This window comes from Rana temporaria, chromosome 8 (assembly GCF_905171775.1).
Source record: "Rana temporaria chromosome 8, aRanTem1.1, whole genome shotgun sequence".
NCBI lineage: Eukaryota > Metazoa > Chordata > Amphibia > Anura > Ranidae > Rana > Rana temporaria.
In genome coordinates this window covers 66,313,277-66,332,634 of record NC_053496.1, presented here as the reverse complement: position 1 = coordinate 66,332,634, position 19,358 = coordinate 66,313,277, and the positions used below count along the sequence as shown (strand labels likewise).

Here is a 19,358-nt window from a genome sequence, read left to right as displayed (position 1 = left end):
CACATAGATGATCAAATAACTCCAAAAGAAATCTCTGTTTGTAGGAAAAAAAAGACATCATTTTTTTTTGGGTACAACGTTGCACGACCACGCAATTGTCAGTTAAAGCGAGGCAGTGCCATATCGCAAAAATGGCCTGGTCATTGAGCAGCCAAATCTTCCGGGCTGAAGTGGTTAAAGTGTATGTTTGGTGAACACACATTTGCCAATGCTTTTCCTTCATTTAACCTCATGTAATTATTGTCTTTGTGGCATTGATTGTTTCTTTAGGGCCGGGCTGAAGGAAAGTGATGTAATCATCAGTATCGGCAGTCAAACGGTGACCTCAAGCAATGATGTCAGTGAGGCCATTAAACAAGAAGGGCCCCTGCGTATGGTATTACGAAGAGGAAACGAGGATGTTGTCATCACAGTAACACCTAAAGAGATTAATTTTTAATGGAAGCAATGAGCTGGTTTCATAGGTCTTCCAATCAACAGATAATAAATCTAGGCACTGCCTGTCGGAGGACACTGTATATAAGCGCTGAGTAATAATGTGCCTCAGCCAGAAGAACCCTTTAGCATTTCATTTCCAAGCCCTTTGTTCGTGCTTCTTCCTCATCCCATCACTGACTATGGGCCCTATTCCAAACTATCATGCCGGATTCTGTGTTTTAACTGGACAAAAAAATTGAAATGTTAAAATAAATATAACATTTGGAGAACCCATGGATTACATTTTTATAGCTTGTGTTTTGTGTTACTCTGAAATGTTGTTCAGGTTTGCTTTGTATTTTCGATTCACATGATGCCAAAATGACGCAACTGGTTTCCTATGGAAAGATCAGAATAGATAATCAGTTATTTTCTACAGAGCACAGCTGTACAGGGAAGCTGTTTTGGCCAAGAGTTTTGGTGCAGTGCGGCTCCCCTGTATGTCCTGTGTACCTGGTCTTGTGATTTGTGGTGTCACTTGCCCAAACAGATGGAGGGCATCACACATCATGGGGCATCATTGCACTTTGTATCATGTCAGTGCAGCTTCCCTGTACAGCTCTGCTTTGTAGGATGTGAATGACCAACCTCTCTTCATTTGTCACACTCTTTATAAAAAGTAATTGTAAATGTGGGTCGCAGTAGAAGGGGTTAAGGGGTTAAGCCCACATGGAGCAGGGTCCCAGTTGTATCTGTGACTGCTGTGACCCCTGTTTCATTGCCCCCAGGTAGGGCCAGATTCACGTAGAATCGCGGCGGCGTAACGCATCGTAGATACGTTACACCGCCGCAAGATTTCATCGCAAGTGCCTGATTCACAAAGCACTTGCGAGAAAACTTACGCCGGCGGCCTCCGGCGTAAGCCCGCGTAATTCAAAGGGGCGTGTGCCATTTAAATTAGGCTCGCTCCCGCGCCGGACCTACTGCGCATGCTCCCTTTTGAATTTCCCGCCGTGCTTTGCGCGAAGTGACGTAATTTTTTCGAACGGCGACGTGCGTAGCGTACTTCCGTATTCCCGGACGTCCTACGCAAGAAGGAAACATTTTTAAATTTCGACGCGGGAACGACGGCCATACTTAATACAGCACATACATGTGCTGTGTAAAGTTAGGGCACCTAAAACAACGACTAACTTTGCGACAGGAAACTAGACTAGCAGCGACGTATCGAACGCGAAAAACCGTCGTGGATCGCCGTAACTACTAATTTGCATACCCGACGCTGGTTTACGACGCAAACTCCCCCAGCGGCGCCCGCGGTATTGCACCCTAAGATCCGACAGTGTAAAACTATTACACCTGTCGGATCTAAGGGCTATCTATGCGTAACTGATTCTATGAATCAGTCGCATAGATACTCTGAGGCCCCGTACACACGACCAAACATGTATGCTGAAACTGGTCCGCGGACCAGTTTCAGCATACATGTTCGGTCGTGTGTAGGCGCGAGCGGGCCGAATTCCAGCAAACATTTGCCCGCCGGGCCTTTTCCCAGCGGGCAAATATTCGTGGACGTGTTTTAAAACCGTCCGCTGGAATCCTGCCCGCTCGGACATGTACGGTCGTCAGTACAGACCTACCGTACATGTCCGAGCGCCCGCCGTCCCTCGCATGCGTCGAATGACTTCGACGCATGCGTGGAAGCCTTTAAATGGCAGGCCCGCCCACGTCTCCGCGTCATCGCCGCGGCGACGACGCGGACACGCCCCGCGTATTGTTTACGCGCGGACTTCTGTACGATGGTTAGTACAACCATCGTACAGAAGCCCTCTGGCAGACATGTACGGTGAAAACGGTCCGACGGACCGCTTTCATCGTACATGTTTGCTCGTGTGTACCGGGCCTCAGAGATACGAAGGAGTATCTGAGATACTCCGTCGTATCTCTACTGTGAATCTGGCCCTTATTTCTTGGCCAAAAAGAAAACTATTCTACATGACCACGTGTTTCTTTTAAAGCCAGGGTCTGACCACATAGATCTGAGGTTTAGTGAATGTAGCTCATGTAGCATTTTGAAGCAGACATATGCAATATACTATGCCTAGTTAGTGTTTACCTATAGCTTTCATGAAGTCTTTGGGTAGTGATTGTTACAGTGGGGTTGATTTACTAAAGGGAAATCTACTCTGCACTTGTAAGTGCAGTCTCTGTTATTGCTGTAGATCTGAGGGGAAGCTCTGAAATGAGGGGAAGCTCTGCTGATTTTATCATCCAATCATGTGCAAGCAAAAATGCTGTTTTTTATTTTCCTTCGTCTCTCTCAGATCTACAGCGACTGCAATTGAAAGTGCACTTGTAGTGCAAAGTTGATTTGCCTTTTGTAATGAACCCCCATTGTGTTCACATGGCTGTATATGCACTTTAGGCATAGGCAAGTTGTCTATTTTATGTTGGATTTTAAGATAACAGAAAGCATTATCTTTTAATAGATATTGTGTCATAAATCTGGCAGTGCTATGTCAATGCTATGAGGCAATCATCAAGTCAAGCAAGCCAAAGCAAACAAAAAACAAGATTTTGCATAACGGATCGCAACCTTTCACATATGTTCACTTAACAATTGTTGTCCAGTCAACTGTAATCTGATTACACTAAGGGTTATTAAGAGTTCTAGCACATTCATTCATTTTTGCACTTGCAATGTCATGAATAATACAGAAAATGTAGAAATACATTATAGATATCAACAGGGCTTTTTTTCTTAAACAATAGGTGCTGGAACTTAACCACGACCCCCCCAAACCCCCCCACCCACACACACCCTCCAAATCACATCAAATAGTGGGTGTGGTCAGTCAAATTTCACAAACAGTAGGAGGGTCTTAAAGGGGCATTAAATACCAGGATTGAATTACATACAGAGTGCAGAGTTCATGGGGGTTACATACAGAGTGCAGAGTTCATGGGGGTTACACACAGAGTGCAGAGCTGTCACTCGTAAACACAGAAACCGGACATCTGTGTTTACAAGTGATTGTGGTGAGCAGCCCTCCCCTCCCCCAAGGGTCTTAGCCAGAGGTGGTGGAACTGAGTTCCACCAAGTTCCCCCGAAAAAAGCTCTGGATATCAATATGCTGAATGGGGGTGACCTGAAACTAATAAAGGTTTTGTGTGTGTTCTTAGGTAACCGTGTGCCCTATAAATGCCAGAACATTTACTTATATTAGCATCAACCTATGTGTGTGTTAAAAGTTACTTTTTTCCCCTTTAGTGCATTTCAATATATGTAAATTTTTTATTAGGACAGACATATGAAAGCTGATTTTATTTTTGTTTTTTAAAGGCGCAAACTGACACTTGACACAGGCTTCACTATCTAGTAATAGCCGGATTCAGGTACAGTTACGACGGCGTATCAGTAGATACGCCGTCGTAACTCCGAATCTGCGCCGTCGTAACATTAAGCGTATGCTCAAACTGAGATACGCTTAAATGTTGCTAAGATTCGACCTCCTACGCCGTCGTATCTTAGCTGCCTATTTACGCTGGCCGCTAGGGGCGTGTACGCTGATTTACGCCTAGAATATGTAAATCAGCGAGATACGCCTATTCACGAACGTACGCACGGCCGTCGCAGTAAAGATACGCCGTTTACGTAAGGCGTTTTCAGGCATAAGGGTAAACCACCAAAAAGATGGCGCAGCCAATGTTAAGTAACCGCGTAAAATTTTTCACACTTTACGCCGTTTGCATAAGTCGTCCGTGAATGGGGCTGGGCGTAATTTACGTTCACGTCGAAACCAATGAGTCTTTGCGGCATAATTTGGAGCATGCGCACTGGCATACGTCCACGGACAGAAACGTCAAATACGTGGGGTCACAAGTATTTAGCATAGAACACGCCCCCAACCAGCCTATTTTGAATTGGGCAGGCTTATGCCGCCGTAAGTTAGAGCGCAACTTCTTTGTGAATACAGGACTTGCCGCACCTGCCGCACCAGCGTAGTGTATCTGAGATACACTACGCCCGCCTATAGATAGGCACATTTCTCTGAATCTAGCTATAAGTCTCTAAACTGGGATCATAATGCAGCCTATAAAGTCTGTAGGTCCATCCTGGATGTTTGTATAGAGACTTGCCAGATAGTGATCATTGGTAGTCTCATATTTGTATCCTTCAGCTTGGGTTCACACTGATGCGAATACGATGTGGGTTTCCCCTCATCCAATTTGCATGGCAGGAGACTGTGACCGGCTCTCAATGGAGCCGGTTCACATATATACGGGGCAGGCGCGGAGTACACAGAAGAAAGGTCCTGTGCGTCTTTGACTTTGTTTCAGGTCTGAAGTCCGGCAATAATTTGGACCGAATTCGCACCTGACACGGTAAACGGGATCACACCACACCGGAGCCCCTACTGTGCCCTGCACCGCACATAGTGTGAACCCAGGCCTAAATGTTCATATATTGAACTGGTTGAAGAAGAACAAAACATAATTTTGATTAAATGTAAAAAGCTTTAGAAAACCCAACTTAACAACTTTCCACTTAAAATACCAGAAATGCACCAGCATATGTTCATGAATATATGCTGCCGACCCCAGAACTGGAAGTAGGGGTCATCCAACCCAACATGTGACAATGTAGTTCCTTGGTGGCAATGAGCAGAACATCTAAGAATTTAAAGTACATGAAAGTTCTAACTGAAATGGCATCTAATTTGCTAAAACACTGTATATCATAAACAATTGTCATGTTTGTTTAATAAAATAATTGTTTTCACCCTTTTTTCTTCCTTTTTGCATCTCAGTGTTGGTCATCTCCTGAAGTAATATGAAACGCTAACCATGAAGCAGTGGGCACCACAGTAAAGTAGCAGCGTGGCTCGTTATGAGCGGGGCATAAATAAATAGGCATGGTTTAAAAGATACAGCTTATTCTACATCTGTATAGAAGAGTAGAACCAGGGAAAAAATTTTTTTTTTCTTTTTTATCATAACGGTTTTCCTGTAGTTTGTATGTAGCTGGACAGCTGACCCCACCCACAGTCCATTATTATTTTTTTTACGTTACAGAGAGCTTAGATGTTACGAAGTGTGTCATAGCAGCTTGCATGTATCAAAGTATGGAAACCTTTATGGGATTGAGATTAATAATGAAGTGCATGTAGTGTGGACATAGGGGCAAGGGCAATATTGTGTAAGTTCATAGACAAAATAGATGCAGGGATTGTGGTACACTGAGAAGAAATTACCGTATATACTCGAGTATAAGCCGACCAGAGTATAAGCCAAGGCCCTAATTTTACCACAAAAACATGGAAAAACTTTTCGACTCAAGTATAAGCCTAGGGTGAGAATGCAGCAGCTACTGTAAGCGGAAAAGAGGCCCATTTGCATGCTTCACTATGCCCATTTGCACGCCTCACTGTGCTTATGTCAAAGATTTGGGCACTCATTTCCTTCATTCAATACATGAGAGTGTACAAACAATATCAAGTGGCAAAGGTGCTAAGAACAATGGGCCAGATTCACGTAGAACCGCGGCGGCGTAACTTATCCTAGATAAGTTACACCGCTGCTATTTTTCATCGCAAGTGCCTGATTCACCAAGCACTTGCGATGAAAACTACGCCCGCGGCCTCCGGGATAAGGCGGGCCAATTTAAATGGGCGTGTGCCATTTAAATTAGGCGCGCTCCCGCGCCGGACCTACCGCCCATGCTCCGTCTCCGAACTCCCGCCGTGCTTTGCGCGCCGTGACGTCATTTTTTTTGCATGGCGACGCACGTAGCGTACTTCCGTATTCCCGGACGGCTTACGCAAACGACGTTGATTTTTAAATTTCGACGCGGGAACGACGGCCATACTTTAGACAGCAATACACTTGCTGACTAAAGTTAAGGCACCAAAAAAAAAGTGTAACTTTGCGACGGGAAACTTGACTAGCGGCGACGTATCGAACGCGAAAAAACCGTTGTGGATCCGCCGTAACTCCTAATTTGCATACCCGACGCTGGTTTACGACGCAAACTCCCCCCAGCGGCGGCCACGGTACTGCATCCTAAGATCCGACAGTGTAAAACTATTACACCTGTCGGATCTTAGGGATATCTATGCGTAACTGATTCTATGAATCAGTCGCATAGATAGAAACAGGGATACGACGGCGTATCAGGAGAAACGCCGTCGTATCCCTTTTGTGAATCTGGCCCAATGTCAGGTAAATAATAATATGACAGAACAGAGTTCAGAGAGGCTTGCACACAGCAAATAGCGTACTTTCACTGCTCATTTCCTGTGCTTGTTATTCTTGGCAGCTGGGTGCAATGGCATTCATTATGCAAACATGAGCTCTGCCCAAAAACTTGCATGCAAGAAAATTCAAAGGTTGGTGTGTTGTCCCTTCCTTTTTATGGTTCTGCAGCCCAACCTTACTGTGCCCATTGCAGCGTACCTGAATTCTTGACAGGCTGCGGGCATCCATTTTTCAAAAGTCGCTGCTTCCTCCTGGTCCCGTTCTGTGATAGGCGTTTGGCACTGTGTTCCGCTACCGCCTATCACGGAGGTCCTCTCATCCTCTGACTCAGTTTCCGAGCAGACACTGTGTTCAGTGTTCCGCCAATCACGGCCTTCTTTCATCTTCAGACAACAAGACATCTGTGATTGGCGGAACACTGAACACAGTGTCTGCTGGGAAACTGAGTCCGAGGATGAGAGGACCTCCGTGATAGGCGGTAGCGAAACACAGTGTCAAACGCCTATCATGGAACAGAACGGGACCAGGTGGAAGCCGCGACTTTTGAAAAATGGACGCCCGCAGCTCTTCAGGTACACTGACTCGAGTATAAGCCGAGGGGTGTATTTTCAGCACTAAAAAAAGGGATGAAAAACTCTGCTTATACTTGAGTATATACGGTAAGTGTAAAGTTCAAAATTGTCGCTCTATTTTTGTTTATAGCGCAAAAAATAAAAACCGCAGAGGTGATCAAATACCACCAAAAGAAAGCTCTATTTGTGGGAAAAAGGACATCAATTTTGTTTGGGAGCCACGTCGCGCGACCGCGCAATTGTTAGCTAAAGCGACGCAGTGTCGAATCGCAAAAATTGCTCTGGTCTTTGGCCAGTGAAATGGTTTGGGGCTGAAGTGGTTAAAGTGCACTGTTTAGGAGATATTTACTTGTGAAGGTACCAGTGACATCACCAGCGCATGCGCTTTGAAGGAACGGCATTCCTTCAGAGCCCTGTGCCGTTAACAGGCGCTGCCGCACACGTGTGCGGAAGTGATGTCATTGCAGCTTATCCAATCAATGGACCGGAGCCCGCCAACCCGGCAGGAAGACTGGGGGAAGATGGGAGCCCTATCAGCGTTGACAGCGATGCATACTAGCACATTATAACTTTGCCTTGCAGGTTTAAAAAATAAATAAAAAACTGCGGTTAACTACTGCTTTAAGGTGGGGCAGTTGGCGGACGGCAAAAAAATCTGCTGAACGCACATTTTTACCACTCCCAAACTGCATGTCCAACTGAAGCCTTAACCACTTCAATACAAGGCACTTATACACCTTCCTGCCCAAGCAAATTTTCAGCTGTCAGCGCTGTCGCACTTTGACTGACAATTGCACTGTCATGCTACACTGTACCCAAATTTTTTTAGAGCTTTCTTTTGGTGGTTTTTATTTTTTGGGCAACAAATTTAGAAAAAATAAATAAAAAATCTTTGTTTCTGTAATTTTTTTTGTAAATAATAGGATTTTTTAATACAGCTTACCTGTAAAATCCTTTTCTTGGGAATACATCATGGGACACAGAGCCTTAATTACTTAATGGGTTATGTAGTCACCACAGGTTATTGGACACTGGCAAACCCAATTAAAATTGAGTTCCTCCCCTATATAACCCCTCCCAAATGGAGAGTACCTCAGTTTTGTAGCAAAGCAATAAGTGTTCTACGTTCAACTTCCGAAGAGGGGTGGAAGCTCTGTGTGCCGTGATGTATTCCCAAGAAAAGGATTTTACAGGTAAGCTGTATTAAAAAATCCTATTTTCTTGATCATACATCATGGGACACAGAGCCTTAATTACTTAATGGGATGTCCCATAGCAATGCTAAAATTTGAGGGGAGATCGCCATAGAGCCAGAGGATCTATACTGCTGCCTGCAGCACACTACGCCCGAAGGCGACATCCTTGTAAACTCTCACATTACCTGGTAGAAATTAGTAAATGTATGGACCGAAGACCAAGTAGCAGCCTTACAGATCTGATGGTGGCCTGGTGATGCACTGCTCATGAAGCACCAACTGCTCTCGTTGAGTGCGCTTTCACCTGAAAAGGATGGATCTTCTTTTCTAAACCATAGGCCTGTATAATGACTTACACAAAAAAAAAATTGGTTTTAGCCTGGATCAACCAATCAAAAGGTCAACAAGTTGACAATAGTCATATATCTAGAAATAATTCAATGAATATATTCCAACTTTTTCCACAGGGGATGCAGTTCTAATGGTCAAACACAAGTACCAAGTACTGAATAAAAACTTGTCAAATCCACCTTGCAATAGTGGATTTTGACGCTGCCTGGCCCTTCTTTGGGCCTTGTGGCAGAATGAATAGATAATCAGTCTTCCTTATCTAAGCCGTAGCTTGCAGATAAACCTTTACCGCTGTTACAACATATAGAGAAGTATAGACTCTCTTCCTCCGCAAACTGCGGATCTGGAAAGAAAGACGGTAGGACTATATCTTGGTTCAGATGGAAACCTGAAACCACCTTAGGTAAGAAATTCGGGTGAGGCCGCAGCACCACCCTGTCTTCATGAATAATCATAAACAGTTCTTTACACGAAAGAGCCGCCAATTCCAATACCCTCCTAGCCGAGGATATGGCTACAAGAAAAAACTGTTTCTGTGTCAAAAGATTTAGAGAAACCTGGTGTAAAGGTTCAAAAGGTAGCTTCTGTAAAACAGACAACACCAAATTCAAATCCCATGGGCACGCGGGAGACTTAATCGGGGGATTCAACTGCAGTGCACCCTGAACAAAAGCCCTGACTAGGGAATGAGAGGCAAGCGGTTTTTGAAAAAATACAGACAAAGCCGAGATTTGGCCCTTGATAGTGCTCAAGGCCAACTTCATATTTAACCACTTCTCTACTTTGGGTGTTTTTCAGATTTGGCGTTTACAAGACTAAAACATTTTTTTTTGCTAGAAAATTACTTAAAACCCACAAACATTATATATATTTTTTTTCTAATACCCTAGAGAATAAAATGGCGATCATTGCAATACTTTTTGTCACACCATATTTGCGCAGCGGTCCTACAAGCGCACTTTTTTTGGAAAAAAATCACTTTTTTGAATTAAAAAATAAGACAGCAATAAATTTGGCCCAATTTTTTTATATATTGTGAAAGATAATGTTACGCCGAGTAAAATGGTACCCAACATGCCACGCTTACAAATTGCGCCCGCTCGTGGCATGGCGTCAAACTTTTACCCTTAAAAATCTCGATAGGCGACGTTTAAAAAATTCTATAGGTTGCATTTTTTGAGTTACAGAGTAGGCCTAGGGCTATAATTATTGCTCTCGCTCTAACGATCGCGGCGATACCTCACTTGTGTCGTTTGAACACAGTTTTCATATGCGGGCGCTACTCACGTATACGTTCGCTTCTGTGCACGAGCTCGTCGGGACGGGGCGCTTTAAAAAACATTTTTTTTTTTTTTCTTATTTATTTTTATTTATTTTATTATTTTTTACACTGGGAAAAAAAAAAAAAAAAAAATGATCACTTTTATTCCTATTACAAGGAATGTAAACATCCCTTGTAATAGAAAAAAGCATGACAGGTCCTCTTAAATATGAGATCTGGGGTCAAAAAGACCTCAGATCTTATATTTAGACTAAAATGAGAAAAAAAAAAAAAATTGGAAAATGTCATTTTTTCAAATGACAAAAAAAAAAAATGTTTCTTTAAGAGGCTGGGCGGGACTGACGTTTTGACGTCACTTCCGCCCAGCCGAGCTATGGGGACGGGCGAAGGAGATTTTTCCTTCAGCCTCGTCCCCGCTCAGCTCCCGAACGGTCGCGATCTCCTCCGCCGCTACCGACGGCTCCGGTAAGCGGCGGAGGGCGCGGGAGAGCGGCGGGAGGGGGGGGGGCCCTCTCCCACCACCGATAACGGCGATCTCGCGGCGCATCCGCCGCGGAGACCGCCGTTATCGTTACCAGAACCGCTGACAGTAAAGATACATACCTCGGTTGTGGCAGCAGCTGCTGCCGTTACCGAGATATGTATCTTTAAAGTTAGGCCGTATATAGTCGTACAGCGGTCTGGAAGTGGTTAAACTTAAGAAAGGCAAAAATCCTATTAATGGCAAACTTCCTAGGATGCCACTTTCTGGGTTCACACCAGGAAACATATGCCTTCCAGATTCTGTAGTAGATGGGCCTGGAGGACGGCTTCCTAGCATTAACTGGGGTGGATAGGACTGGCCCTGAGAGCCCACGTTTCCTCAGAATGTGGGTCTCAACAGCCAAACCGTCAAATTTTGACTTTGTAAGGCAGGATGGAATATTGGACCCTGCGATAGTAGGAAGCCAACAGGTCCACATCTGGGGTTCCCCATTTCTGACATATGATTGTCGGGGTGTAGAGACCATTCTCCTGGACTCAGTTGCTGTCGGCTTAAAAAATCCGCCTGCCAATTTTCTACCCCTGGAATGAAGACCGCAGATAGGCGAGGAATATGCCATTCTGCCCAGGCCAAGATGTGATTCACCTCTTTTTGGGCATCCAGACTTCTGGTGCCTCCTTGGTGATTTATATAGGCTATGGCCGTAGCATTGTTGGACTGAACCCGAACAGGCCAGCCTTGCAGTCTGAAAGACCAAACTTTGAGGGTCAAATGAATTGCCCGTATCTCCAGAATGTTGATGTGTATGAGCTTTTCTGCCCCTGACAACTTCCCCAGGGCAGATGCTTCTTCCAGCACTGCCCCCCAGCCCAGTAGGCTGGCGTCTGTGGTCACCACTTTCCAGGTAACTGGAGTGAAGGATTTTCCTTCTGACAGATTTTGGGGGAGCAACCACCAATTGAGGCTCTGGCGAACCCCTGGAGATACGATCATAGGAAGATCCAGGGCCTGAACATCTTTGTTCCAAGCTGACAGAATTCTGCCCTGTAACGGTCTTGAGTGAAATTGGCCGTAAGGGACAGCCTCAAAGGGGGCTACTATCTTTCCCAACAATCTCATGCATAGACGGATGGAAGGCCTTCTTTTCGTCCTTTACCACTCGGACCAAGTCTCCTATGGCTTTTGCCTTTGGCTTGGGAAGTAATACCTTGTTTAGGAACAGGTCTATAATCATGCCCAAGTACTCTAGCCTTTTTTGAGACTGCAAGGAAGATTTCTTCAGATTGAGGACCCAGCCTAGGTACTGTAAATATTCCACTGTGCTGTGCACATTGTGGCCCAAGCGTGCGGCGGACTGATATATGATCAACAAATTCTCCAGGTAGGCTGTTATCGCTACGTCTCGTGAACACTTGAGGTGCTGTAGCCAGCCTGAAAGGAAGGACCACAAACTGAAAGTGGCGCTGATCCATCGCAAACCTTAGAAACTTCTGGTGAGCAGGAAATATTGGCACATGTTGATATGCATCTCTTATGTCTATTGATGCCAGGAATTCTCCTCCCTAAAGGGTGGAAACAACTGAACGGACAGACTCCATGCGGAAGGAGCGAATGTTCAGAAACTGATTCAGACTTTTTAGATCTAGGATAGGTCTGAGAAAAGAGAAACTGCTGCTCCAGGTGAGTGCACTCTCAGAAGCGTGGGTGCAGGCAATGCACAAAGCGAAGACTGGAGAAAAGGACTGGACAGCCGCACTTCCACGAAATTCTTAAAAAGTTGCTTTTAATAGTAAAAAATGGAAACAGCACTACAAGTCACAGCATACAGTGGGGTGGATATCTGGCACGTTTCGCACTGGGGTATCAGCGCTTAGTCATAGCTAAAACAAAATAGCTACATAGCTACACAACTCAAATATATACACACCTAAACCAAACCTGAACCAGTCATGTGATCCACCTTCACCTGTGGCCAACCATCGCTAATGAGGAGGGGTGGTAAAAAAACAATCAATGGTGATCACCTGGGAGGCTGGATCGCATCAATGGTTGAAGTATAACACACATATATGTAAAAAGGAACCCAAAACTACAGTAAGCAATAAGATAGAAAAAGTAAAAGACGGTGAACAAGCCAAGTACAAGATGTATATGAAACAGACACGAAACTTCAGTTTAAACAAAAAAATCATAAATAAAAACTGGTGACAATAAATATACAAATATGACTGAAGTACAATACATAATACAGAGCAATGTCATTAAATGCAAATATAAGTGCACGTGTCTCTATTCGACATATGAATCAACATTAAAATCAGGAAATAGAGAGTCCTGTGCAAATTAAATGGGCATCAAAATTGAGTCACATTGTGTAGCAGGAAACTCAAATGTTATAATCGGAAAAAGGACAATGAGTAGAAGAAAGTGATATAAAGACAGAGCTCTAAATAATGTGCAAAAGTGGAATTGTGTATATTTATCGGTAACTATAGACGCTCATACGAAGAGCTATAATAAAGTGAGGTATATGGTGTGCAGTTCAAGATCCTATTGACTAAATAGGTCAAATACACAATAATCAAAGAAAGTGATAGTGACAAGTGTATAGAAGAACAGAATATGGGTAATCGGTGTGTGTGTGTCCGAGTATCCAGAAACGCAGTGGAGATTGAAGGCAAAATGGACCAGGGAGGTACAAAAATGAGTGTAGCTACCATAACATTGCTCTAAATGCCCTGCGTGTGTCATTATTCAGAGCATGTGCTGTAATAAAAAGGTCTAAACAAGGTTTTTAGGTCAAAAAAATATATATTAAATGTTGGATGTTGAAAACGTCAAAGTTGTCAATCATGAGGCCATCATATGGACTAGGCGTCATATAGAAGAACAGAGGCAACACGCAAGACAAAGTTTTTTTAGTCAAAGTAATATATATATTAAATGTTGGATGTTGAAAACTTCAAAGTTGTCAATAATAAGGCCATCATGTGGACTAGACATCATATAGAAGAACAGAGGCAACACGCGAGAAACTCTCTAAACAATAAACACAAATATATATTAAATGTTAGATGTTGAGAACTTCAAAGTTATCAATCATGAGGCCATCAAGAAGATATGTGGAGGGTTAGTGTGTAAGTGGACTAGGCATCATATAGAAGAACAGGGGCAATACGCAAAAAACTCTCTGAACAATAAAAAAACATCTGGCAATATAAAGACTAGAGTATGTCCACATATAACAGAGGATTGTTATAAGCAATAATTTTGATTATAACAAAATTGTGTAATAGAACAAAATAGAGTAAGCATGTGCACCCAAAAATAGATGCTGTATAGGAAAGGCTCGATAAATCGGCCGATCCTATACATGAGTGGTCCTTAGTAAAAAAGCCCTCTAGGGCCTCATGAAACCAACGAGTAGGGATGGTAAATAATGACTGTTCTGGATACAATATGTGGAAATATAGTTATCTCAGCGCATAGTGTCACAAATGCGTATGAGAATATAATCAAAGTAATATAAGAAGACAGTTTGCGCTGAACTATATGTTTGTAGGTGGGATTATTATATAAAGAAGGGAAAAGAAAAGTAAAAAATTGTGTACAAGTAGAGGAGTGTTACGAGACCTTTGAGATATGGTTGCGGTGGCATCTATAATATGGTCTCTCTCATGTGTGCTGGAAATTGTGTTGATTGATATCTGACTTCATTGTCTGGTATTTCTTGTGTTAATAGCCCAGCAAAAGACATGGGTGTGATGTCTGGAATAGACAAATCACTGAATGAACATTCCAATACTTCTGTTTTTGCTATAGTAGGACCCTCAGCAAATGAGTATGATGTGTAAATAACATAGCGACTGCAAAACATGCATGTATATGTGCTTAAACCATGAAATGAAGATTGGAATCTGGACAGCAATAACACAAACAAGAGGAATGTGTGTAAAATAAAGGTATACATGAACAGAGAAGACAGGCTGGGGATAGCTCTTAATAGTCATAGAAATGGGAAACACTCCCGTCTACATTGTTCTCAACATCTAACATTTGATATATATTTTTGTTTATTGTTCAGAGAGTTTCTCACGTGTTGCCTCTGTTCTTCTATATGACGCCTAGTCCATATGATGGCCTCATGATTGACAACTTTGAAGTTTTCAACATCCAACATTTAATATATTTTTGTTTGACCTAAAAACCTTGTTTAGGCCTTTTTATTACAGCACATGCTCTGAATAATGACACACGGAGGACATTTAGGGCAATGTTATTGGACCTACACTTATTTTTGTACCTCCCTGGTCCATTTTGCCTTCGATCTCCACTGCGTTTCTGGATACATGGACACACACACACCGATTACCCATATTCTCTTCTTCTATACCCACTTGCCGACCTCCTCATGTACATATACGTCAGCAGAATGGCACGGACAGGCACATGTACGTACCTGTACGTGCTCTGATTGACGTGGGTCGGGGGTCCGATCGGGACCCCCCCGGTACATGCGGCGGTCGGTAAGCCTCGGGGAGCGATCCGGGATGACGGCGCGGCTTTTCTTTTAAAGCCGCCCCGTCGTGATCGCTCCCCGGAGCTGAAGAATGGGGAGAGCCGTGTGTAAACACGGCTTCCCCGTGCTTCACTATGGCGGCGCATCGATCGAGTGATCCCTTTTATTAGGGAGACTCGATCGATGATGTCAGTCCTACAGCCACACCCCCCTACAGTTGTAAACACACACACACTGAACCCTAAATGTTACAGCGCCCCCTGTGGTTAACTCCCAAACTGCAACTGTCATTTTCACAATAAAGAATGTAATTTAAATGCATTTTTTACCAAAAATAGGTAGAAGAATACGTATCGGCCTAAACTGAGGAAAAAAAAATGTATATTTGTTTTTGGGGGATATTTATTATAGCAAAAAGTAAAAAATATTGAATTTTTTTCAAAATTGTCGCTCTATTTTTATTTATAGCACAAAAACTAAAAACCGCAGATGTGATCAAATACCACCAAAAGAAAGCTCTATTTGTGGGGAAAAAAGGACGCCAATTTTGTTTGGGAGCCACGTCGCACGACCGCGCAATTGTCTGTTAAAGCAACGCAGTCCCGAACTGTAAAAACACCTTGGGTCTTTAGGCAGCATATTGGTCCGGGGCTTAAGTGGATACACTTGTCACTATCACTTTCTTTGATTAGTGTGTATTTGACCTATTTAGTCAATAGGATCTTGAACTGCACACCATATACCTCACTTTATTATAGCTCTTCGTATGAGCGTCATTATAGTCACCGATAAATATACACAATTCCACTTTTACACATTATTTAGAGCTCTGTCTTTATATCACTTTCTTCTACTCATTGTCCTCTTTCCGTTTACAACATTTGAGTTTCCTGCTACACAATGTAACAAAATTTTGATGCCCATTATATTTGCACAGGACTCTCTATTTCCTGATTTTAATGTTGATTTATATGTCGAATAGAGACACGTGCACTCATATTTCCATTTAATGACATTGCTCCGTATCATGTATTGTACTTCAGTCATATTTGTACATTTATTGTCACCAGATTTAATTTATGATATTTTTTTTTTAAACTGAAGGTTCGTGTCTGTTTCATATACATCTTGTACTTGGCTTGTTCACCGTCTTTTACTTTTTCTATCTTATTGCTTACTGTAGTTTTGGGTTCCTTTTTACATATATGTGTGTCATACTTCAACCATTGATGCGATCCAGCCTCCCAGGTAATCACCAATGATTGTTTTTTACCACCCCTCCTTATTAGCGATGGTTGGCCACAGGTGAAGGTGGATCACATGACTGGTTCAGGTTTGGTTTAGGTGTATATATTTGAGTTGTGTACCATTTTTGTTTTAGCTATGACTAAGCGCTGATTCCCCAGTGCGAAACGCGTCAGATATCCACCCCACTGTCTGCTGTGACTTGTAGTGCTGTTTCCATTTTTTACTATTAAAAGCAACTTTTTAAGAATTTCGTGGAAGTGCGGCTGTCCAGTCCTTTTCTCCAGTCTAGGATAGGTCTGACATCCCCGTTTGGTTTTGGAACCGTAAACAGGTTTGAATAGAATCCTGACCACTGATCCTCTGGGGCTAACTCCAAGATTACCCCTTAGGACAACAGGTGTTCCAAGGCCAATAGTAAAGGCCTTCTTTTTTTTGGATCTTTGGCAATTCTTGATCTCAGAAAACGGGGTGGCGGATGTTCTCTGAATTCTGACTTGTAGCCTGAGAGCACTGTGGAGATGACCCACTTGTCCTGAACCTCGTTCCGCCAGGCTTTTTCAAAATGCAGCAGCCTTCCCCCCCACTCAGCCGAGCAGGGGCATCCCTTCATAGGGAAGTTCTGGGAGTCTGTTTAGACCTTGAACCCCAAGTTCTTTTTCTGCTGTTGGGCTTGGCTCTGGGCTTTTCCCCTAGCGTTAGACTGGGGAGGCCGTCACCACTGCCTGGAGACTGAGTTTCCAGGGGCTGGAGAAAGAGTATGTTTAAATGAGGATCGCTTAGTCTTTTTCTTAACCGGCAATAGAGTAGACTTGCCTCCGGTAATCTTTTGGATGTATTTATCCAGGTCATCTCCAAACAGGCATTCTTCCACAAAGGGGGACGTTGCCAAGTATTTCTTGCAAGAAGCCTCGGCCTCCCAATGTTTTAACCAAAGGGACCTGTGCATGTGTACCTGTAGGAGATTCACGACCACGGGCACTCTTGGACTACATTCCACCAGAGGGCTCTGTAGCTCTCGTCCACCCGCATCTCTGCCTGGATCAGCCTGCTTAACTGCTGTCCACTCCTGCTTCGGTTGTTCCCCCAACAACGGCATTCGTACATCATACTGTGGCCAGTACCTTACATGGATGGAGGGGAGGACCTCTCCCTGGTGTTGCTGCTCGAGAGCTAGCGCTTCCTTCCAGAGTTGGCAATGGATCAAATCCGACCATCCCAGCAGGACCTCCTCTGATACTGGTCCTCTGTGCTGTATCCGCATCTCATGTAACCTCCTTCTAAATTCCTCTTCCATGGCGACTATAGCACCATGAAATATCTTAGGAGCCAGGCTTAATTAACACAATAGACAATAGAATGCAATCACAGCTTTCATCACTACAGCCAGGTAGACTTAATTAGCACCTCAACAGTCTATGTGTCCCCACATGAATGAGTCACTCTGCTATTGACCTGTTGGGGTCAGAATTAACCACCTGTAATATTTCAAGATATCCTGCAATACATGAATTATTACTGTCCCATCGCATGTAATCCGAGATATCATTTCTCAGTCATCCTATGCTCCTATTGGACATAGGATGACCCTAGACCCAAGAGTCATTAGTGAAGCTGGCACAGGAGTACCCCGCATCCTTCAAAAGTCTCTGGGTATCACGGCCATTCCGTTACAGCTCTCTTCCCAGAGAACCTGGAATACTAGATAGAAGACATATAGAAGAATGAATTCCAAGGATTGTGTAGACAAAAGTAGCCTCCTATCCTTAAAGTTCACTGCTACCTTATAATGGTTGTAAACGCTGCAAAAACAAAAAAACCTGCAAGAAAAAGACATAATGAGCTTGTTATGAAATACTTACTAGCTCATTATGAAATACTTACCTTAGAATGATCCTGTTGCAGCGGTCCCTGTACCCCCTCTGTGACGGGTGACATGTTTCCAAAATGTTACTTCCGGGTTCGCGGGCTCCGGCGCTGTGATGATGCGGGAGCCGCCGGTCAAGGCACAGCAGCTGAAGAAATGGCACGTACGAGCTGATGGCGTGGGCACAGTGAATACCTCCTAAATTGTGCAAGTTTAGGAGAAATTCACAGTACCTACAGGTAAGCCTTATTATAGGCTTACCTGTAGGCAAAAGTGGTTGTAAAGGGATAACAACCACTTTATGAAATTGAAAGTGACAGCTCACAAACGTTTTGTTATTTTTTCAGTCAACTTGCATCAATCATTAATTGGATTTTGAAAAAGAACAAACACTGGGTTATGTTTTCTCAGCATGATTGTTCAAACTAACTTCACATATTATTTAATATAATCAGAAAAGGGTATTATCTGTGAATAAGTCTGGTTAGGATAGATGAAACTTCTCAGACTGTGATTATTTTTTATGAGTACATCATAAAGCTGCATGATATTGTACAGAATATAGGTGGATGACCATAGGCGTGCGCAAGAGGTGTGCCAGGTGTGCTAGGGTTGGCAACCTGTCAATGGTGAGCAGGAGACAGGTAAACCGCAATCCTTCCTTGCTGACCCTCAGAACCTGGACAGTAGAAGTGGCGGGATTGGATTGCAGTGGAACTGACTTGTATTTTCCTCCTGCAGCAGATAAAAGTAGGCTTCTCCTCCTCTCCCTTTTGTCAGCATTCAGCTGCCACAGGAGGAAAATATAGGGGATCGGTACTAATATATGCCACCCCCACCGCTCCTTTCCCTGTTCCTCTTCCTTCTGTTGCCCGGGTCCCCTATGTGCTCCCTTGCTCCCCCTTCCTCCCATTGTTTCAGGACAGAGAGCGGGGAAGAGACTGGCAAATATATCAAACGCATATGAGCTGGAGCTTTGGGGTGCACACCCTAATGCAATAGGCTGCGCACACCTATGTGGATGACTATATTAGCCTTTTCTAAATGATTCCCTATAAACAAGAGAAGAGGAAAGTCTGTAAACAGAAATCACCTTTAAAACAAGTTGTACAGATCTCTTAGACAAAAAATACAGCGCTCGAGGATGGAGTACGAATCACTTTATAG

The 19,358-nt window shown here is 43.5% G+C and overlaps 1 protein-coding gene across 1 annotated transcript in view; it reads left to right on the top strand.

The window, feature by feature from the left end:
* HTRA1 (HtrA serine peptidase 1) overlaps window positions 1-720 on the top strand; it is a 42,237-nt gene extending 41,517 nt beyond the window's left edge. Inside the window, exon 10 of the mRNA XM_040361942.1 lies at window positions 271-720. Coding sequence (XP_040217876.1) covers window positions 271-439 — 169 coding nt within the window. The 3' untranslated portion in view covers window positions 440-720. The remainder of the gene's footprint in view (window positions 1-270) is intronic.
* Window positions 721-19,358: the final 18,638 nt, after the last annotated feature.